Raw genomic sequence first — 23,694 nt, 5'->3', positions numbered from 1 at the left:
AGGCTGAGAATACACATTTTACAATTAGCAGAGTACTTATATATTCATTCTGCTGTCACACAACAATTGCTGCTATTACAAATTTGCATCTTAGTACCACTTTCTAGTAATCCACCCTTTATACAGGGTTTATAAGCTGTAACAAATGTTTTCAATTAATCGTTAATAAATCATTCACTAATGATTTCTAGATCAGTTATAAGCTAATAATGAGAACAACTTTTGGGTTGCCAGGTTATGAAAAATCCCTTTGGCATGTGTTTATCCTTTCTATTTGGAAATTACACAGTTTTCACTAACAAAGACCACACCAGTGAATGTATAGATGAACAGTTTATTGCATGTTATGAATAGAGGAGAGCTGAGTTGATGCAGGAGGGACGGATGGATGTGGGGGAGGGTCGAGGTTGTAGGATGATGGGGAGAGGGTCAAGGAATGAAGGGGTGAGCGGATGAGGGGATGAAGGGAAGGAGGGTGAGGGAAGAAGGAGGAAACTCTGGGTCGTGGTTGGTTGGATGGAGGAGTGTGATGATGGTCCGGCTCCTGCCGGTAGCTGGATGTCTGGTAGTCTCTTTGTCGGTGGTGGATAGAGTCCCCAAAAGAACCTCAACTGGAAAGTGTGAGCATTTCTGATGTCATTAAGGTCATTGCGTACGTAGGTGAGGTATGCTGGGGACGACCAGCGGCCGAGAATTTTTATGATGCGGTCTGGGATTCATGTCGGACGCATGTCGGGACGGGTGGCAGTTGAGGTTTGTAGCTGTAAACTCTGAGCAGTGAAGAAAGTGGCTAGGGCCAATCGTCTGAATTTCTGGAACAAGAAGTGAGAAAGTGATCGTGTATTTATAACCTGGGATGTGGAAGGCTCGGATGACGAATTGATGCTTGGGCGAAATCAGGGTGAGCCTCCACGTGAATTGCATGTTGTCTAGACGACGGGACGGTCCTTTGTTATTGTTGCCTGCCATTCTGCTGTTGTTGGAGTAGACGTCGATGGTCTTTTTGGACCATGTGTGCCTCCAAAGGATAGCTGCTGTGATGATAGGGTACATTTCGTAGATTGTAGAGGAAGGGGAGGGGGAAGAGAATTTGGGCAGCCATTTGGCTGAGAACCAGTAGTAGTTGTAGTAATAGTAGCCGAAGACATCAGAATGCGTCTGTGAAGAGCTGGATGTCTTCTTGTTTTGTGATGTGTGGTCATTGTAAAAGAAGGAGATGCTGTTCCAGGATGAGATGAACTGGAGACACAGTTTTAGTTTTGTCTCTAATGCCAGTTGCAAAGCAGCTAACCTGGGGCTTTTAGGGGTCGGGGGCCCTGGGGCAGTTGCCTGCTTTGCCCAGCTGGTAATCCAGCCATTATTGTCTTATGCATCTTGATAAATAAAAGTCTGAGTACACAATCATACCAGATAACTGTGTCAGATTGCCATATAGATCAAATTCATGGCAAAGACACAGGAGAAAAACAGTGTGACTCACTTTGTCATCACTCCACTTTCTCCCCATTAAATGGCAAAGAGTCTATTTTCCTTAAACAGCTGAAGTGGTCTTTTAATGTTTTGACTACTGTTTTATCAAATCAATGTCAAACACTTTTTTGCACTTCAAGAACCACAGTATACTCACATTTACAGAATGTAACCTGTGAGTAATAAGGAATTTTATCATTTCAGCATAATATTTTGTCGGCTCTTTTACGAACTCTGTGGGGCCAGCAGCAGCGCTTCATTTAAATTTACGGTTAATGTAAATATAGATGTCAGTAAATATATGTATAATAAAAGTGTCTGACTGGTTGTAGGTGATGAGGGGGGGAAACCCAGACAACAACATATGCCAAGAGAGATGCAAGTGTGTGTGTGTCTGTGTCAGACAGAAGGGCAGTGACAACCTGCCAACTGGTTTTTAGTAGGAAACATGTTTGCATCTATCTATCTATCTATCTATCTATCTATCTATCTATCTATCTATCTATCTATCTATCTATCTATCTATCTATCTATCTATCTATCTATCTATCTATCTATCTATCTATCTATCTATCTATCTATCTATCTATCTATCTATCTATCTATCTATCTCTAAATTTACCTTAAACATATTTTTTTTAACTTTTCACTTTTTGTATGGATTAAACAAACTAGATATAATGTGTTAATCAGTGACCTCTAGAGGTCCTGGTGGATTTTGTTACCTTTGGACACAGCCAGGCTAGCTGTTTCCCCTTGTTTGCTGTTTTTATTCTATGTTAAGCTAATTCTGATTGTAGCTTCATATTTAGCATACAGACATGAGAGTGGTATCAATATTTTTTATATATCAACAAAGAAAGAGAATAAGAGTATTTCCCAAAAATGTTGAACCCTTCCTTTAAAGGATCAATACATGATGTTATTATATAAACAGATGTCCATTGGCTGATCTCTGACAAGTTCAGTGCAAGATCCACACTGATGACAGAGCCTGGAACTAAAAGTAGAGACAAAGCTTATTAGAAAAAGCCAACAAAAGTGTTAAATAGGTTGGTACACGATTTTGAAACCATATTTTCATTCCTAAGGGTTTCCTAAATGCCCAGGGGGCTTCAAAGTTCTGCACATTTTGTAAAGAAAATGTGATTATCATCTGCTATCATTATTGCTTTTGCTACTTGCACATTTGATTTATCTTGGTTTTCATCTGTGAAGAAAAACAGCCTTTTGCAGGAGGCACAACATAAACAGCAGGAGTGGTACTAGAACCAGTGCAGTCATGCCGAGGCCTGTTCTTTCTGCTCAGCTCTCAGAGAACACTTAATGTGAAGGTTATCCTTAAACAGTCCAAGACGCCACAGATCAAGATAGCAGACCACAAATATAAGGGGGAGGAGGTCCAAAGGAGCCTGCGTGTTATTGTTTTCTCACATTTTGTCATTTTTTTCAACTGTTCTCACATGATATCTCTACAGTTATCTAATAAGAGGGGTAATGCAGGTAGAGTGTTAATACCAGGAATGTTGTGGTTAACTAAGGAAAGGGGTTAACGATTATCTCCAACTGGTGTTATTTAGATTAAACTGTGTATATCATGACATACCCATCAGGTAGACTCTGGGTTCAGACTGCCTTTTCCTGGGATGTTCCATACGAATGTCTTCAGGTGGTGCTCCTCTTTCTGTCTGTTCTGCCATGGCGGCTATCACTGATCAGGCCAGGTAAGTAAATAAACCAGTAACTTTAAAAGCATCACTTCCTTTGCAGAAGGTTGTTCCTTGGAAAGAGCTACCAGACACCAAACAGAAAAAACAAAAGAGCTTTGATGAACTAAATACATTTTGAATCACTTTATTGTTCTTTTTGTAGCAATTTATTTATATGAAAATTATGACTTTAATAGTGTTGACTAACCTACTTCACAAATAGAAACAGTACTATCGCACATCAGGTGTGTTCACCCTCCACTTACCCTCTGTTTGATGTGTAAATAGTACTTTCCTGTCACTTTCGCAGTGTGACTGCACAGTGTGTGACCTGCCAACCCAGGGTTTCTGTTATCAGGCCTGGATGTGTGTCGGGGTTTTATGCAGAAAACGTGAATGAATGTAAACAGCCCTTGATTTAGTCAATAAAGAAACACCCTCTGATATGAATACACACAGGTGAAGGGCTCACTTATCAGTTGTTGTGAAATACAGAGTGATGTTATTTACACGCTTCACTATCCACCTTTTCTCCAGGCCTGATAACATTTTATTTAGGTTGCCAAAGTTTAATTGTACACTGGGATGAGAAATGTTTTTATATCTATCCTATCCAGCAATTGGAAGTTAGTTGTTACCTGGCACCCATTTTTGGGATTCAATAGAAAAGCATTGATCCTGTTGCTTAAATATTAACAAGGACAAAAGCAGCAGGGATTTTATTCAATAAATCTGATCATAAAACTTCAAACACGTCTCGTAAAGGTGTACAGCTTGAACAGCGTCACTTTACCATGAACAACATCTAGCTTGATTAGGAGCATTGGGTATTGTTCCTAATCAAACTGGTATTGTGTATTGTATAGTGCTCTGCAATTCCATTTATACAGTTTGAGCCTCATGGTGACTCAGCTGGTTAAACTGAGACCTTTGTCATAAGTTATCTTCCCTTCTACTGTGCAATATGTACAATGAAACAAAACTTGTGTGAGTGCCACACATTTTTAATAAAAGGGCATATCAAGTTTTAACACAAACAATTTTGATGTTATGGATGTTATGATAACGTAACCTTAGTTGTTATAGCCATTACATCTTGGTTTACCTTAAAAGAGTACTCCACTGATTTAGCATTGCATGCCTACAACATTGTTGGACTCACAATGGAGTTAAAAAAAAAGATATCAAAATTGATCCAGCGGAACCAGATCGTCTTTTTTATTCCACACATAGAGCTCAACAGTGACCACCCTCTTTTTTAACGGCTCTGATTCCAGAAGTGAATTTCCGATTCATTCACGTCAATGACGTTTCAGAAAATCCTTATATAAAGAGTTTTAAGCGTGGAACCAAGCCAACCAACTATGAGATGAATCCGTGACCATAAGACATTTGATTCAGAGCAAAAAAAGATTGGAAAATGGAAAAAAAGGCGAAGGCACAAGACTGTGTACATAATTATTTTAAGAGTACAACTACACATCCCATAACCATTGCAAATGATACCTTTCCAACGACTTCCAACCTAACGACCACGCTTCTTCTTTAATTTAACCTTTGTCATATTATAGTGTTGTAGTGATTCTCTAAAAAAAGGCAGCATGTCAGAAAGGGAAATCGTGGCTGCTCTGTGGTAAACGTAACGTAAACGATCGTAGAGTTCAGTGGTAGGAGCTAACTCACTAGCTAAACCTGTTGTAAATTGTAAGTGTGTAAATAAAGTTTAAAAAAAGCTCACTAGTGGTTTGCGGGTTCGCATTCGTGGGTGCGGTAAACATTTCTATGGTAACATTTTATTCTTTTGCATTATACATACATTACGTATTTTTAGTTGGAACAGTTCCACAATCTTATTTTATGTTTAATCGCTCCAATAATTATCATTTCATTGTCACTAACAGTATTAGGTAAGGCTTTAGATTACAGCCCGCAACGTACAGCGTAATTACTCCACAGTTACAGTGTAATCTTTTGCACTAACGGTGTACCAGTACAGTACGTACCAATACATATATTTAGGTACTGGGGAACAAGATGTGAAGTTATGGTATAAGGGGGTAACAATTCGGGATCTAACGAAGAACTTATACTGTAGTTATTTTTTAACTATGTGCTACCTATTCTATTATTACAGGATACAGTATGAGCATAAAACTGAGCAAAAATCTGGAAGATGGAGTGATGATTTCTGCAGCACTTAATAAATATGATGTGATTTTATTTCAAAATTGCCTTATTACCAACAAATAGGCAAACTACATTATTCCTTTAGAATTTTGTAGTACTTAAAATAACTATACACCAGCAAACTTCATTACTGGACGCTTGTTTATGGCCTCGTGGCTACGCCTGCCATCGGCAGACAGAATCCACCCATCCTAGATGTCATCTCGTGTTTCGGTGTAACCACATGTTGACAATTTTGAAGTCGTTAAAAGGTTGAAAGTTTTCTCCCTGGCAATTGTGTTCAACCAGCATTACAGCTCCTCAAGGCACCTTTTTTTCAGCTCTGCACGCCCTCCTTTTATCCCGGGAAATAAATACAAATAGAGCAAGTTAAAACACATGGTATGAATCATAACGCGTACATATGGTTAATATACTCTTTCGATAGCAAAGTGTGCAGTTAATTTAGTTTGTTCTTCCATGTTTTGAAGCAAGTCAAATCGAAACAAACTGTTCTCATATTGTTCTCTGTAGTTACAGAGTGTGTTAGATATACATGCAGTAGTAGTAACTACAGGGTATGCAGGCAGTAAAGCACTGTTAGAGCTAACCCACTCACAGGTTTGACGAGTGGCAGGGCTTGGACTTGACTGGGGTCTTCTGCATGATACAGCTGAGCTCTATCCTTGAGCCGAAGTCAGATGGAGATTTTGAACATGTACCTAACCCAGACTATGTGGCCACAATAACCACCAAACTAATTCCTGGATCAGTGGGCCTGAGCACCAAAGGACAATGGTGATCTTTTATCCCAAACCCTAAACCTAATCTTAACCTAAACCTAACCTTAACCTAACCTTAAACCAAGTCTTGACCCTAACAATTAATGATTAACGTTATGGGGACTTATGTTTTGTCTCCAAAAGGAAGGTGAGTCCCTACAATGTGACTGTGTAAACAGATTTATGCCCACACACACACACACACACACTTGTTCAAGTCTTGTGTGATTGACCAAAATAAAGTGTTGTTTATATGCAGTCAATTTGGACACATAACACAGTAGGTGTAACAATGATTGCTCCTTTTAACGTAGGAGAAAATACAGTTTTTATGGGAATTATTTTGTTTATTTTGTTTTGCCTCTCATGGTCTTATAATTTATTTGCCTCTTCTGTTCATCATAAGCAATGAAATAGGAGATAAATTGTGCCTATTTCAAACTAAAAACAATTTGTACATTGTGAGTTAAATGTGGTCTAAGGTACATAAAATATCAAAGTAAGTATATTTTGGTTATGGATGAATAATAAGTTACTTAGCAGATAAAACACTTCACTGGATAATAATTTGTGTTTTTTTCAGTAATTCAAAGATAATTCAAATATGTGTTTGTTGGTCATATGGCCTCTAGTTCTATTATATTCCAAAAAGGCTGACATCTCTACGGCCGATTTCTCCAAAACTCGGCTACTCACACCAAAACAATCTAGATGGATAAACAGCGCTACAGGTAAGAGGAGAAATATGTATTTTTGATTTTGGGGTGAACTGACCCTTTAACACTCCATATGAATGACTAAATGCCGGCTCTTGTGAAAAATGGGATTTGACTGCATTTTCTAACAATTTGACAAAACAATACTGACTCAAGGACCACTTGCTAGGTTTTATTTTTTAGAGCTTTCAACACTGTCACATCATCAGGTGGAGTTTGCTCAGTTGTCATGGAGATGGATTCAAGCTCAGTTGTTGTTATGAATTCATCCATAGCACTTTTAGGACTTCTCATCTGTGTTGGTTTAAAGGTTAAACATCAAAGTTCATTCTTGACCCTTACTAATATTTCAGTTCAATTCCTGTAGAGCAGCCGTACTCTCTGTAATGTTATTTACAGAGAACCAACAAATCTTTTTGTTTGCTACGTGATTTTGACTCATTCAATTGTTTTCATTGCATTTTGACAAGTTGGCACAGTGTCTGTGTTGGCCCAACACTGCCACACATAACTAATACACATACACACACACGCACACACACACACACACACACACACACACACACAGAGGCAACTTCTGCAGATTAATAACCAAGTGAACAACGGTCTCTTGTAAATGTGCCTGTAAATGAATAAACAATGTTTTATAGAGACAAAATGTCCTTCTAAAAGCACTAAGAGAAAAAAAGGTCATAAAAAAAGATTGTTGTCTTTGTCGGCATTTTGAAACATCACTACCAGCAAATACAAGCTGATTGAAGAGCTCCGTTAAGGCCTGAGTGTGGGCGTTTCTTCACACTGATCAGGTACTGCCAAGCCTCTGCAGGGGGATTTCCACAAGTGCTGGTTCAACAGGAGCATGAGGGCATCTCGCCAACAGGATCTGTGGAATACACTCTGTACACACACACACACACACACACACAAATGAGCACACCAATCCCATAGTGTTTAGCTTTGACACACTGCATCCAGTTTCAGGAATGAGAGCTAGGTGTGAAGTGCAGCTAGGAAGGAAAACCCCCTTTAGATTTCTGATTTTCTGTTTGTTTGTTTTATTCAGACTTGGCAGACTTTACCGTGACCTGGGTTAAATACTCAGAAAGCCTGTGCAATGCTCTGAACATCTTTGGCACAGAGTATTCAGAGTATTGGAGTATCTGGCACCAGGGGTCAAGTAGGCTACACACTTCAAATAGTTGAAGAAGCTAATCAAGCTTTAGTTTTCATAACTTGACTAAAATTGCCATTTTAATGATATAAGACACCAGAGAAAACATATTTTACATACTTTCTTTATTTATCTGATAATGAGTCATGGTATTGACCAAGAACCCAATGCCAAATTTCAGAGTAAGACATGCCACTATGCCACTCTAAGTTAATTCTAATGTTTTTCTTATAACCAGCCAAAATAAGATAATGTGACCATGAGATGGCAGGAATTTGTGTTTCAGTGATCTAAAACATCAACAGTAAATTTCTGGGTTGGGTCTTGGTCTGTGCTAGGGACTGTATGAAAATGATTGCATTGGAAAAGGGGGCAGAACCGTATGTCTGGCTTTCTTTTTTAAAAAAGCAAGGCCCTTCCCAGAGTTAATAATATTACTTGACCTTGAAAAAAGTAGCCACAACATCCCCCAACATGTCAAAATGTTTTGTTTGTACTGAATTGCTTCAACACATTTCATCATTAACTAAAAGAAGAAAGCAAAAAGAATGTAAGATGATGGACCCCAATTTAAACCAAAATCTTGGAACAGTAATTTTCACATAGAATTAGCAAAAGTCAAATTTATGGCAAACAGTACAAAGTACTGAATGTTCTTGTCACTCTATTTATTTTATTAAACAGCTGCTAAGCCAAAGGTTACTGCCACCAAATGAGCGGGCCCAACATGGCCCAACATGTCATGCTGAATTTGAATCATTTTATGGGCTAACTCATTACAACACTTTAAACTTTTTTCCTTTTTGTGAAAGTGGGGACGAGTGTTGGTAGAGATAATGTTTAATCACTTATATGCATGGAAATTCTGGGGCGAATTCACAAAGAATGAATTGCGGCCGCTGACAGCACCATGAATTGCGCAACCTTTTGCAACCGCTATCCGCGCCGTCTCAAGGTCTGATTCACAAAAGATACTGCGCTAATGATGTTACAGCGCAAACACGCCTTTAAAGTGTGACGCCCCCTATAAATGCGCTTCAGTCCACCAACTCTCTGAAGACGCTGATAATTTCACTCTAACTGCGTGTGGCTATTAGTACTGGTGTTTGTGAATTTGACCTTCTTTTTCAATGAGGCTCATTTGCATAGAAAGGGGCCAATTTTGCGCCAAATGTATGCACCTAGACGCAATTTGCTTGGCAGCAGGGGGTGCAGTTCACCCTTTGCGGGTGCTTTGAGAATTACACGGTTTCTTTTTGTGGTATTTATGGAGGTTTAGCGGCCCCAAAAGCCATGCAACCCTTTTGTGAATTTGCCCCTCAGTGTATTCTGTGTTTATCAAAACTGACAGACAAACAGGGACAGGATTGCTTTTATCTGCATGTAAAGCACACTTTTATGGCCCATTGCGCAATATGACAAATACAGTCGCTTGGAAAGTATGGAACATTTTGAGCTTGTGAAATGATGTTGACTAATAATTTCACAGCCTGCAGTTGTATACCACCTTTTGTGTGCATGTGGAAAAAAATTGCATGCACGTATCCGAATGTGTGACTTTGTAAAAAAGTTTTGCAGCTGTAGAAATAATTTGTACATGCGTTAAAAACATTTATCACAGAAGGAAAAAGCAAAAAGCCAAAAAAAACAACCAAAAACAATTTTAAAAAAGCTTCTGAAATGTACTGAATGCTTGACATGACAGACTGATGCTAAAATATCTGATATTTTGGGGTTTTAACTTATTATGATGCAGAACAGCAGACATTAGTTGTGTTTAACCAAATTCCACAATTTCTGATCAGGGAGGTATTCCAGAAAAGCTGGACTTACTGTGAAAAGCCTGACTTCAATTAACTTAAACAGCTGACTGAGATTTAAAGGATTTATTCAAATCTGGGTCATATTCTTATAGTTTTGGCCATCAATAGTTTTTTGGTTCAGTCAGAGACACTTATATCAAGGAATTGACCATTCATAGCAAACGGTTATTGTTTGATTGAATCCGAGCAGCAACAAGGATTCTGCTGGGAGAGCTAATCCGCCTTTCACAAACACATACGTGAACGTTGCATTTTAGTCAAATCAACAAAACCAGAAAATATAGCACGTAAGGAGGTTGGGGTGGAAGAGGAAGCTGTGGCATGAAGGTATCAGCAGAGTAACAGTGAGATTATAATGGCTGCACTGCATTCTTGCATGAATATGATTGGATGTTACTTGTCAGCTGACACCTACCTTTACCTGCTGTAGTTACTTTAGTTGCACACAAGAGTGTAGGCTTCGTTTGAGCATTGGGGGGGGGGGCACATAATAAGCGTTAAACGCAAAATTGACTGCATTCTGGTGAATTTTTAAGCACCAGTTTGTGCCTTTTCTGCATCAATTTATGGTGGAAATTTCTTTATTTATGTAAAGGAAAACACAAAATTCTGGAGCCAGGTGTCAATTCAAAATATAATGGAATATAATGCAGTAAGTAACTCTTCTGTCCTCTTTAAGTGTACATGAGGCACCTATTCATGTCAATGATAAATTAATTAATTGGAATTAATTTATAAACCCCTGGACTAGACTTTTGGCAAGATTTCTGCTCATGTTCAAAACTTTCTGCACATTCAAAACATATCTGTGTTTTAGAATACACCGAGAGATTATTACTAACTTTCAGTTTTACTACCAAAGACAGTGGTTTAGATAATCTGGATAAACTGTTGGCTGTTCAAGGCTGGATTAAGGCAGGATTACCAACCAGGCCAAGCGGGCAACTGCCCCTGGGTCTTGGACCCTCAGGGGCCCAAAGACTGCAGGTTCACCAAGTGGCAATTAATTTGTGGTAATTTAAAGGATAGCTCACATTTTTTCAAGTCTGTCAGGTGCCCATATATACATTTTTTGTTGCTTGCTGTAATCATTCCTCTTATTCATACTGGCCATTAAGAGATGCCTTCCTAACATGCTTCCAATGTAAGTGATGGGGGACAAAATCCACTGTTCTCCCTCTATGAAAACATGCATTCCAAAGTTTATCTGAAGTTAGTATGAGGCTTCAGCAGTCTGAGTTAGACAAATCCAGGGGATATCTCCCGAAGTTACAGTGTTTTTAGGACAAATTTACTACAATATCCCTCCACTGAAGCTTAGCACTGTCTGTGGAAACACAAAGCAGGAATTGTGTACAAAAAGACAAGTACATTTGGAAGATACTCGCCTGATATGACTAACTCAGACTGTGGATTTTGTCCCCCAGCACTTAGATTGGAAGGATCTATTTATGGCCAGAACTAAAAATACAAAAAATATGACCCAAGTTGTGATAAACTGAGTTTATCCTTTGAAGGTGGGGTATGTGATTCTAATCCAATACACGTCTTTTTGTCAAAGCGAATATCTCCTCACGGTCCGCTTGCTGTCTGTTCAGTGTGCACGATGAAAAAAAACTCAGGTGTTTGCAATGAAAGCAGACTTGGCAAACAAATTGTGACATACATGAAGCATGTGACTTAAACGTCACTCAAGCTTGAAGAGATGAAAAATAGTGGCATCCGAAAACATCAGAACTGTGTGGATCTGTGAGGAGATTGTAACCTTCCTCACATTAATACATAAACAGAAATGTCTTATTTCCATCACATTTCCCACATGGTTTTCCATCATTTGAGCTTTGACTGGAGCTCTTTTAATTGCATCCTCTTCTTCTGAAATGGTTTATTGGCGCTTGACTGGTGAATTAACGCCACCAGCTGTTTATCTGAATGTGCTCAACTCCTAATATTCAACAGTTGTGGGTTGAACCGTGCATTAACTCAGACTTTCAGTAAACCTGTGCAGCATCTCAAATCACTCATTTACTATTCTCTGCATGACATGGTAACACTCAATAGTTCATTCTCTAGTGAGCAGTAAATTCAGATTTCAGACACTTATAACATTAGTCTTTCAAAGGCGAAACAATTGATTTTCAGCAAAAAGTCTATGGTCACCACTCTGGTACAGACACAGCTCTGTTTTCTGTTAATCTCTGAAAATCAAGGGTTGCCCTGAATTTGTGGAGTAGCCCCCAGCTCTGAGAGATAACCGAGCTGGAGACGCTTGGTGTTGTGATAAATGGATTGAAGCTTCACAACAGGCTACACAGGAGCGAGTGTTAGAGTCACCCTGGAGGTAAATGTGGGGACCTCAACAGAATGCAGGCTTATTTACAGTAAGAGATCAGCGTGAGGAGCAGCAGCCCGTCTTAATCTGTTCAAAGTCTGCTGATGGCAGCCAGGAGCCCCACATTCCCCAGCCCTTTCACTTTAAAGCCTGAGAGCCTAACCATGTCTCTGTCTGCAGCAGTTTACTGTGTGCCTTGTGGGGGGATTACAGTTTTGACATTCAGCTTTTGGTTAGGCTCAGGGGGGAAAATAATGTTTAGCTGTTGTTAGCAGTGTATGAGGCTTTAGTCAGGTATGGGACCACATGAAACTACACTCCCTCAGGTTTAGACACAAACGCGTTTCAGCTCGGGTAAAGATCAGGCTTTCACACCCAAGTAAACCTCTGCAGGTGATGAGCCTCTGCGGCCTCATTTTAAAAAACACCATCAAAATTGTGGACAAAAGATGCCACTTTCCACGCAAAATTTGTCATTCATAAAACCAACTATAGCGGGAGAATGTGTGCTACTCACCTATGTGTGAACACCCCCACACTCACAGTATTCATTTCACTCTCCATTTCTAATTACTCAGCATTCTACTAATTACAAACCGTGCCACAACATGCAGATGAATGGCCTCTGATATGGCCTCTGATATGATTTGCTGTGCTCCTTACGCACAAGAATGGGGTGAACCAGCGTCCTCTGGCTGCCCCCTGACCCCAGAAACAAACCTTTCTTTGATGCCCGACATAATCTTCTTAGTTATTTATTTCCAAAAGAGTCTCAAGCTGGAACAAGTAGTACCATGAAGCATTGTAGCCAGTCTGACCTCAAGCTCCACAGGAAGCACTCTGTCACAAACTCAGTGAAACTTGAATTTCGTCGCTGTTTCCTAATTCCAGTGCAGTGCCCTGCTTGGCCTCTGGTATTGCTGCTTGCAGCGTTCTCGAGAACCGCTCATCCAAACAACTTCACACTCCACACTGCACTTCCTGGGGTCCTCAGCAAGACACCCGCCAAGTGTGAAGTCGATCGCATGACAGAGGCTCCTTCCATTTTAGTTAGATGATTATTATTACTTTGTATATATATTTGTAGTATGTCTATATCATCGCTGTCCAATGAAAACCATGTGTCTCCAAATTTGAATTTTTTATCAACTCATGAAAAGTAATTACTTTGGAGATACATGCTTTTCACTGCATTGCTATGGTAATAAATTAAACAACCAGACTTTTGAATTTCCTAATTTACATGTGGGGTGTATTCACATTAATATTAGTAGTTCTGTCACCATTGATAGATATTTGTGGTAGTTAACAGGGCGGGACGCAGGCCTGTTGTAGCAACATGTCAAGTATGTGAAAGGTTACAATCATCACAATTTGTTTTTCACAAGCAGAGTTTTCTTTTGTCTGAAGAAACGTTTAGCATGTGAATTCTGTATAATGTTTTATTGATTAGGTCAAACAGTTAAAGGCGAATGTCACTCATTTTAAGTTCACATTAGTTGTTTCTGTGCTTTCGATCCATACTCAGACAGCACTGACGGCCTGACCTTGCTTTTGTAATATTTCAGACTTTTGTCTTTTAAACTTTGTTTTAGACTTTTCTATATTCCATGATGACCCCTCATATGGACATGAGGGGAAAAAAGACAGAAACAGAAATAAGGTAAGGGGACAGTGATACTTGTTGCCTAGTAATAGGCAATAGGCAACACAATAGAGTTTTACATTTTTCAAAATTGACACTGCTTGAATTCTGTGGTTTCCTGTTGTTTAATTAATCTGTTTCTCTCATTCTTAACGCTAAAACAAACTAAAATGTCAGTGCATTCTTTTTTCTTTTTTTTTAGCCAAAAGAGGTTTAAATTGTGGTTCAGACCTCCCAACACTGCTAGAGTGGGATCCAAATTTATATGTGAAACCATGATTTATTTGATAGTTTACAGAAAAGGAAACATGGAGGTCATGTAAATCTATGGTATAAACCACTGAATCTGGTGCTGAGGGCCGTAGCCAGGATTTCAGAAATCCTGAGGCCACGTTTAGCTTCCCAGGTGGGACGGAGTGGCTAAATCTGTTGTTTGGATTAATGTTTGAAACATGTGACAAATAAAGGTAATGACATTCAAATTTCAAGTCCAAAATTCCCCCAGCAGAACCCCACCCAGCTTAAAAGTTTTTGACAAGCCACCCACCAAACTCTGTAAAATGTTTTAGTATTTAAAGAGGCACATTTTATTTATTGATATAACTGTTCAAATATATTTTCTGTAAATTGTATCTCCCTACATTACGATCTAAAAGTTGTTTCAAAGCCTTCCATACATTTTTTACCGGTATGTAATGTTGCTGGGGAATGCCAAATCCCTTTTATTTAAATTTATTTTGTTGTTTGTTTTTGCCTAAAAACAAATTTAGTTAGTCAGAATCAGCATTAAAAATGCCAACATGTGGAATATGTGTGTAATAATAAAATGTAAACCCCACTTTATATCATCAAACCCACCAGATTTCCAGAAATCTTACCGCAGACACATTTGTACCGCTGTAATATTTTTGATAATGCAACAATTGAAACAATTTGAGAACAGCCTCCTGGAGGCTGAACTGAGAGAACATTCATTGTTTTGCTCCTAAAGTTTAACTTAAAGTTTTATGTCAGGTTTCCAAGGAACCTGCACAGTCACAGTTTCACAGCTCAGGCAGTTGCGCAAGTCAAGTACCACCAGCAGGTCAAAGAACAAGACAGACATGTGGCCATTACATAAGCTGAGAAGTACAACAGCTTTCCTTGGTTTGAACTAGTGAACTTTCGCCCTGCATGTTAAGTCAAATGTTTCAGGATTCCTCCACTTCAGTGCAAAGTGTTGCATTACAGCACAGTTCAGCCCCAACACGTTATCAGTTTGCGTTGTTCACTTTTACTCTCCTCCCACATTTTTGCAGTTTCCTGTCATAGCTGCACAGCAAATGAAGGAGAGCTGACGTTGAGCAACATGGAAGATAACTGCAGTGGCTTGTTCGCTGAGTAAACTGTGAACCTGCTGGACCAGATACTGATGAGCTTGACCAAGACCAGGACAATGGCACAGCACCTGTCGGTCCAATTTACACTATACTTGTCTGTTTTTTGACTCCTTAAAGTGCGGATGCTATGTCAGCCTATAAAAGAGAAATGAGTTTTAAGCACATTGTTGAGTTTAACACATTTTTATTTAGTACAGCAACAAGATCTTTGTATGAAAATAAATCTAAGCAGTAAAAAAGAGTAACTGGTACAAATGTATCAGCCTTTCCATCCATTCAGCATTCATCATATTCACTCCACCAAAAGCCATTCAGAGCACACACTGAAATGCAAAGTGGACCATCAAGCAAACAGCCTTACTGAGTACTTGAAGAGGATCATATTTACAGTCAAAAGACAAATCAATACTGCTGAAGGTCTGATCATAGTACATTGTAACACATTTCAGAGCTCATCTGCAAATCCCTCTTAAAATAGTTCTCTTCCACAGGACAGGCGTACGGATAGTCTGTGGGGTTGTAGTAAGGTGCGTATTCAGGGCCAGAGAAGCTCTCCTGCTGGCCTGGCCAACAGGGGGGCAGGCAGTAACAGTCCTGGAGGTTGCAGTGCTGATAGTGGTTGTTCTCTGAGGTGAAGCTGTGGTAGCTGGACTCCATCCTTGTGGGTGAGTCATAGCAGGAGGAAGAGGAGGAGGAGAAAGAGTCCTGCGGCGAGTAGCTGTTGTGATCAATGGGGTTGCAGAACTTCAGTGACTCCGGTGACGAGCAGGGAGCCTGGAAGAGAAGAAGACATGGTGGATGGTGAGGATTATACTGAGCGGGAGTTTCCAAATGTTTCATGTGATGGACATCAAACTGATACCAGGCCACAGGCTCACCAGGGACGCCTGTGAGTGCTGTTTTGGTGGTGGTGTTTTCAATGATAATTAGGCTATTTATTCCTCCAGTGATATCTATATATCTCATTTTACTGATTTAAGTATTTTGTTACAGCAAAGCTAGTTATTATATACTCCCATTGGATTATTGTATCAAACAAAACAGAATTAGCTGCTCTAAATGTTCCTGAAGGACACACAGATATAATTACTACATGCTGAATCCAAGCCCCAACACAGGTCTCCGATAAGGAGAAACAGCAAAGCCAAACCTCTATTCCAAAACTATACAATTTAATGTTGCCTGAGGTAATCTTTCATTACTGTAAAACCATAATGTATGGCATTTACCAGAGGACTGAAAACCCTCTCCTATTCGGCATACATCCTGAGGACCAAACTGTCATTTTTTAGAAATACAGTTTTAAGTAGCCTACAGATTTGCTCTGTTGTCGCCTATACATTTACATTTGATTACAATACCGAAGAATGGATTATTATATATGTCTGTGCCGAATAAACTTAGAGACCCTATAAGATAGGGGTCAGCTTTCTACATACTATGTATAAGACCAGAAATGACGATTTCTTTAAATAAAAAAAAAAGAAGCAGTTTTTTGAATGGAGTTAGTGTCAGTGGGAGAAACCTACCATCCCATGGCCATAGTAGTCCGCATCAGAGGAGAGTCTATGGCACCAGGGCAGCGGGAAGGTGGGAGGGGGAGGCAGGGAGGCGCTGTGGCTGCCGCCGCCGCCCGTGTTGTTGTTGTTATTGCCACTGCAGCCGTTGCTGGGCAACATCATGTCCCCAAACTGCTGCTGGATGTCGTTAAAAGTGCTCTCCTGCATCTGTATGTTGCACGAGCCGTCGGGGACTGGGAACGAGGCGGTGCGCAGCTGGAGGGCTGTCGCGCCACAGCTGCTCGAGTCAGCTGGGGGAATGGCGGGAGGAGGGTCCACATAGCGACCTACTGGAATTAAATACACAAATTAGATTAAAAATATTCAAAAAGGGGAAACTCGTATCACAGGCTACAGGTCAAGCATGACATGCCTGCCTGACATCTATCTATCTATCTATCTATCTATCTATCTATCTATCTATCTATCTATCTATCTATCTATCTATCTATCTATCTATCTATCTATCTATCTATCTATCTATCTATCTATCTATCTATAAACCCACATATCGGCTACATAATCTGTCTGAAAATAGATCCGCTCAGGATTTATGTTGCATTTTTAATGAAAAGTCGTTTCTAGGCCTAATCTACCCCTTACCCCAAACGGGTAAGAGGAAAAATATCTTCAAGAGCGCATTCAAGAAAGGTGCACGGTAGTCTCTGTATGGTAACTACAGGAAGGCATTTAAATAGACCTATAAGTTCAGAGAGTGATGTCATAACACCATCAGCCAACACATTCCTTCGTTTATAAGAAGGGACCCTCCATTTTTGGAATGGAGCTGTCATGTTGACTAGAATAACATTCCAGGCTAGACTTTTCTGAGTAGTTGGGCATGACTGAGGCGTTCATGTGAGTACTTTGTTCCTGGTTTCGGTGGGTCAGAGCAGGTTGCTGTCAAGGAGCGCAGTATGTTTTTGACTTCGCTTCTTTTAGATGAATCCAGTATCTGCTTGTGTTGCCTTGTGCAACCAGTGCGGGCTTTTCAACAGTTTACTAAACTATAGGATTTACAGTTGTGGTTGGTGTCTGGATGGTTTTTTTTTATTTGGATCATTGCAAACTGCATGCAAATCGTACATCGCCAGTGCAGCTGCAGCCTGTGATTGCTTTAGGTCAGGTTGGATTCAAATGCTGCAGTAGATCTATAGCTTCAGTGGAGTTATTTAACATTAGACACTGGACTTGGATATTGCTGCTGGGTGAACTTACATGGAAAAGTGGTCGCGCAAAGATCCTGAAGATCCAAGCAAGCCTGGGATATCTGTTCATCAGGAAGAAGAAGAAAGATGGGAAGAGGAGGGAGAGAGACACGATTATTAGATATGTTCTGTCAGAACATTTGGATTTGACTTGGAAAGAGATATTTTTTGTTCAGATATTTAATGTTTTTTTTCAGCGGAAAATAGGCTATGTGTGTGTATATGTGTGTGTGTATGTGTGTGCGTGCTTAATGGCTTTGTTAAAAAACGTTAGGAATAGGGTGTTTTCTGCTGGAAGCGTAGTCAATCATTTACTGGGGCAGTTTATTGCTTTTCTCAGTGAGTGAGTTTTTTCTCCCATGCTTTGTCAGACAGTGGGAAAGGCAGAGCGTCAGTAAGGACGTAGAGAGAGAGAGAGAGAGAGAGAGAGAGAGAGAGAGAGAGGGGAGGGAGGGAGGGAGGGTTACCGTTTTAACTTTTTTGCTGTTGGCCTCCCGGGCTCTGTGCCTCTGCAGCAGCTCTTTGACCGTGGTCTTCACTCGGACGCCCTGGTACACCCTCGGCTTATCTGCATGAAGAGAACAGCATGCCGCTCATGTTTACTAAATACCCTCCAGAGGAGCAGACAATAGCAGACACCGACTCCTCTCTTCTCCACCCACCACACTGCCCCCACCCCTCCCTCCCTCAGTTTGAGCCCACAATGATTTCTTCCCTCAGATTCAAAAAATTTAATCGCATACATTTTCTCCAATAAGACGCAATCTCTCCAGTAAATGATTGTGTCGTCGTATTGTCCTGCACCCTAATAAACTGTTGAATGTAAGACTTTTAGTGGCAGAAAACGGTGGTAACACATATAACATGTTATAATAAACACCAAACTGTAGTTTTAACTTTGTGCAGCGCTTGAATGTCCAAAGTTTTGTCCAAATCCGCGGTGCGTAAAGGTGCATTATCAGCACTCAGTGCGCGCAGTGGCTCCGGGTATTTCCCCCCCACTGTTCGAGACCCTAGAGCCCCCACAGAGCGAGCTCCCGGCCAGGGCTCCCTCCTTACGGCAGACACGGCTCGGCGCTTCCTATTACGCCGTCAGCAGACTCTTTCACTGCAGCCTGTGTGTGATCCGCGTTCCCGAGCCACCCCGCCCAGACCAGGAACAATGGAAAGGGGCACAAAATGCGCTACCGTAAGTGTACATTTCTGATCATAAACGCATGTAAGATAGAATGAACGTCGAAATGACAAACCCGGATCGATCTAGAGGTTGGAATACGTGTAGGATCGTTTGGTAAAGTTGGATAAACGCGCTCGGGGCGACAGCGAATAACGCACGAACAAGACAATTTCCTATCGGTAACTAAAACTTAAAACTGTTCTTGGTAAACGCATTGAAGTCGTTGGTCCGAGTTGTGTTTAAGAGTTGACACCAACGTAAAGTTTGTATCGGTGTAAGCACTTTTACCCTTTACTCATTCCAGCTCCATGTTACCTGTGTCCTCACATTTAGTAAAGGTTCAGTTTGGGCTTCAGCTTGATCCGATTGTTGCTGTTTTATGGAAAATTTCAAGAGCCGTTTCAGCCTCATGCTGTTTATAATTCAAACCCAAACTCTACTCCAATCTCTGTTACTTTATTCAAATCACCCCTGCCCCCATGTTGAATACGTGACAGTGAAATTATATGGAGCTTATACAGGCAATAATTTGCCCTGTTTTTCCTATAGGCGAAGCTTAATTAAGGGACTTAGAAAGAACGCCTCGCATAGGTGCACGTAGATCAGGCCTAAAGGCGTAATTTAATGCACTCAGGAGTGGCGAGCCGTTTGAAAAAAAAGGCGATCTGTATAACGAGACGAAGCACCTCATCTGATAAATATTCATACAGCTAAATGTCTCTAAATGATTTGTCTTAAATGTGGCAAATGGTGGGCCAAAATCACACAGCAGACACATCCCACTCCAACACGGTTACTCAAAGTCCTGTTAAACACTAGCAGCCCGGCTACGGCTGAAATAGTAGCTCTAGTAGTAATTCATGTTATTAAAAAATGTCTTTGGAAATGATAATCTACAGGTCCTGGCGTGTGTCAACAGGCGGTGGTCATAGGAATAGTCCATAAAGTCGCTAAAGCTGAATAAGTGAGTGAATAGAAAAAAGCCGGCTCTCCTGATCCACCCATCAACTAGGAAACAGGTGGCATTAAAGTACAAAGATTTTCACTTGAAGGTTAATTTTACTGTTGGTCATCTTATATATTTATATATCATTTAAATGTGTAATGAAATGAACATCGATTGGAAAAACCTCCTCATTTTGCACGTGACTCTGGTGTGCTTTTAATTTTGCCACTAAACATTCCCTTTTCTCTTTTTTCTCTTTTCTGTCTAACAGGAGAAAATGCTACATAATGATTTCCAGATGAAAATCCGATGTGAAACTTACCAGACATGATGGCTGAGATGAAGAGAGGCTCCCTGGAAAAGACCTGTGGGACTCCACAACGTCCTTTTCTGCCTCAGCAAAATGCCCAAGAACGAAAATTGTGCAAAAGTCTCCAAAAATCTCAACACAAATGTCTTACAGCAGAGTCAGAGCATACAACAATATTGTAATATAGCTGGGGACATATTAGTTTGAGATTTTCTCCCTCCATGCCTACTATTTAAAACCCCTAGAACTCAATGATTTGACAATGATTTGATTGCGCGTTAGTTTCAATTTGAATATTCAGAGGCAACTGACTTATATCGATTTTTCACTAAAAATCACTACGCATGGACATTGTATATGCTCCACTTTAATGTAATATAATAGTATTTTACACTTTGACCAAAAAGAAACCATACTTTTATTAAATTTATCCTCCTTTTGCAATATCAGAGCATCACACCCCCTCATTAAGCACTACAGCATTGGGTGCCTCTTGTGCGCAACTTTAACACCGCAAATCACCTTATATCTGTGACCACACGCTTACTGCGGCCACGCTACAAGCCAGCAATATATTCAAACATATTTATAAGCTTTATTTAAGAATTTACACAGAAATGTGGGAAAGAAGTGGGCGTGGCAAAGACCAGTAGCCATCTTTGCCATCACAGGCCTTAAGCTCCTCCAGCAAGTGCTCAGAGTGCACTCACCTGCTGCAGGCTGCAGGGACGAGACTCCGCAGCTCCTGGCGTTTATAATATTCTGTTTTTAGAGACTTTTATTTATTTGAAAGAAAAAAATAATAATAATGAAAAGTTTCCCAGTGAAGAGCCACAGTTTGATATTTGCAGTATAATATTTAAATATACCTTCTTATTTCAGCACCAAATCACTTCTATCCAAGTGGCCACAGTTGACTGAATCTAAAACGCATTCATTTTTTTAATAACTTATAGGAGGTTGCATCAAGAACTTTGGTAGCTCTTTCTGTGCGTCAGACAGCAACAGTGTATTCACATCGACCTGTATAAAATGTTGCAATACACTTGTACTGTTTTTAGAGTTTGGGGCGCACATGATAAATAACAAAATTATTAAACAGCAAAATGCAAACATTTTACACTATCTGTGTCCTGTTTAGCCAGCTGTAAACATCTGGAGCAGTTTGGGCCCTCAAACTGGTCAAACGTTATTCATTATACATATTATATATGAGTTAAGTTATTATTACTGTAATTATGATGACTGAAATTATTATTATTCCTGCAACCATATGATTATTATTCTGTGTTGCAGTGGCGGTCGTGGTGGTCGCAGCAGTATCCCCACTCCATAAAGAAAATGTAAGATTTTGACCAATAGGACATGTTTGTGTTTCATATGTGCTCCTTTAAAAGCGCTCTTTGGTAATCTCAAGCGCTTTTCATAAAGTTCTTCATTACATTACACACATTACAAACTCCTGCCTCCCTGTTCTCTGGTCTCCCATCACATCCATGTTGCTGCAGCTCAGCGGCTCCTCGTCTCCTGCTGCAGCAGTGGTGTAGGGGCTCCACCTAGTGGTCCAACATCAGAACGTCTTCCCAGCTGACCTGTCGTTACGTGCGTTACCAATGCATGGATTTACTTTATTATGTTTGATGAAACGAATTGGCCAATATTAAAGTTTTTCCGTGTTTGCTATCAGAATTATTCTTGATCCAGAAATAAAACATTTCAAATACGTTTTGGAAAGTGGTTTGTTATAGATACACACACATATATTTGAGGACATTGAAACCCATTCAGTCAGTCTTTGCCCTTACTTTGATTGCAGTTGCAGTTTCTAGGTTTAAAAAATATGATGTAATCCCTCCAAAAGAGCAACATACTGGGAGGAGTTTCTTAATTAAAACAATGGTGTGTAATTTAATAGGTCTACTGATACAATTCTTTAGGAAAATATGGAGCTCCATGAAAACACTGGACTCCAGTCCATCAACAACAATCACTGAGCGTAAAGTGTGAGTGTTTAGACAATAAACATGAACCATTTTGATTTTCTTGTCAGTCGTCTGATTGTAAAAGCTCGATGAAAAAGAAAGATTATGTCTAAAAGCCTTTTGGGTTAACACTTTATTTTAACCCCCATATTTAGCATTTATAAACAATATATACAAACTGTTATTTAATGGTTTATAACACAGTAGTTGTAGGCAGATATGAGGATATTTGTGAGTGTTTATTAATGTCTTTGTTAACAACCATAACTCGTCCCACGACGCATTCATGGTGTACAGACGGTCAACTGGTGTACAGACGGTTAATGAATGTTTGATAACACAGTATATATGTATATTATTATAAATAATCATATGTCGTCACTAGTGTTAATTATATTTCTAAACACTTCTAAACATACCTATGAATGTATACACAGTTAATACATTTGTTGTAACAGACAGTTCAATTGTTACCAGCCGGTGTTTAAATATTGTATAAATTATAATTCATAAAAACTTTAAACCTATATCACGACATTATCAACCATTTTTAACTTGACTTGCTTGCTTAACACACATTTATTTTGACATTAGTATATAAAAACCCCAGTAACACATGGGTAAATGATGCATTAACATCTTGAATGATTTCCAGCACACTTTGGAGTCATTGCCAACACAAATTCGGACCTCGCTCAAGTGAAAAGTACATTTCTCTACACTGAACAGCCGACTCGCTTCATCAAACATTTTTAAAAGAGACAGGACTTTGAAGTTTCAGAGTTTTCTCTTCAAAGTTATAAAATGTGTGAACGAATGTGATGAGAGGAAGCGCTAAATGAGCCTTTATGTCTCACCGTTCGGGCTGTGTCTTTTGTCTTTTTTGAAGTTTAAAAGATCTTTAAAGTTTATGGCAGCTTTACTCTGTCTCGAAGATATTATGAAACACGAAGATGTCCTCATATCAAAGCAAAGGGTTACCAGCTTTGGATTCCCAAGGGGCCCCGGCAGAAAGCAGACTCGATTGATTTCATTCTACTCACAACAAGATATTCTATATCATATGAGACAGCTGTAGAAATATCCTCATCATAATTTTCAGGCTTTCAATTGTTTTATTGTTTCACTTTATTTTCTTCATCTAAATTATATATAATTCTGTATCAAGCCATATCGAACCGTCTCCTCAAAAAAGGGCCACAGGTGAAAAATCTCTTAGAGCACCCCCACCACCGCCCCCTTCATCAGCACCACCAGTCATGTTCCAGACGTGTTCCGTGTTAATTAACACTATGTATTCTATAAAAGTGGACGTTGTT

At 39.8% G+C, this 23,694-nt stretch overlaps 1 protein-coding gene and 3 long non-coding RNA genes across 13 annotated transcripts; 2 read left to right on the top strand and 2 right to left on the bottom strand.

Moving 5' to 3' along the window:
- Positions 1–38: 38 nt before the first annotated feature.
- LOC122879150 lies at positions 39–3,801 on the bottom strand. The gene is made up of 3 exons (XR_006378642.1): positions 3,446–3,801; positions 3,077–3,261; positions 39–812 (listed from the first exon to the last, which is right to left on the bottom strand). It is a non-coding gene; the product is annotated as an uncharacterized LOC122879150 (long non-coding RNA).
- Positions 3,802–13,565: 9,764 nt separating this feature from the next.
- LOC122879103 lies at positions 13,566–15,566 on the top strand. Its single transcript, XR_006378634.1, has 2 exons — positions 13,566–13,832; positions 15,113–15,566. It is a non-coding gene; the product is annotated as an uncharacterized LOC122879103 (long non-coding RNA).
- linc.pou2af1 (lnc RNA pou2af1) lies at positions 15,361–20,538 on the bottom strand. Its single transcript, XM_044202815.1, has 5 exons — positions 20,406–20,538; positions 18,428–18,528; positions 17,971–18,022; positions 16,723–17,042; positions 15,361–15,967 (listed from the first exon to the last, which is right to left on the bottom strand). Exons 1-5 carry the CDS (start codon positions 20,410–20,412, stop codon positions 15,617–15,619), a joined length of 831 nt encoding a protein of 276 aa, XP_044058750.1. The 5' UTR covers positions 20,413–20,538; the 3' UTR covers positions 15,361–15,616.
- On the top strand, positions 15,870–22,116 carry LOC122879102. Of its 10 annotated transcripts, none has more exons than XR_006378631.1 (3): positions 17,036–17,610; positions 20,037–20,189; positions 20,355–22,116. It is a non-coding gene; the product is annotated as an uncharacterized LOC122879102 (long non-coding RNA). The 10 variants fall into 10 exon arrangements; XR_006378630.1 differs by lacking the exon at positions 17,036–17,610 and adding an exon at positions 18,536–19,149; XR_006378632.1 differs by lacking the exon at positions 17,036–17,610 and adding an exon at positions 18,536–19,316 and having other exon boundaries at positions 20,037–20,101.
- The last annotated feature ends 1,578 nt before the right edge of the window (positions 22,117–23,694 follow it).

The sequence above is a fragment of the Siniperca chuatsi genome, linkage group LG7, assembly GCF_020085105.1.
Source record: "Siniperca chuatsi isolate FFG_IHB_CAS linkage group LG7, ASM2008510v1, whole genome shotgun sequence".
NCBI lineage: Eukaryota > Metazoa > Chordata > Actinopteri > Centrarchiformes > Sinipercidae > Siniperca > Siniperca chuatsi.
The sequence above is the reverse complement of the archived record's forward strand: the minus strand, read 5'-3'. Positions and strand labels throughout refer to the sequence as shown.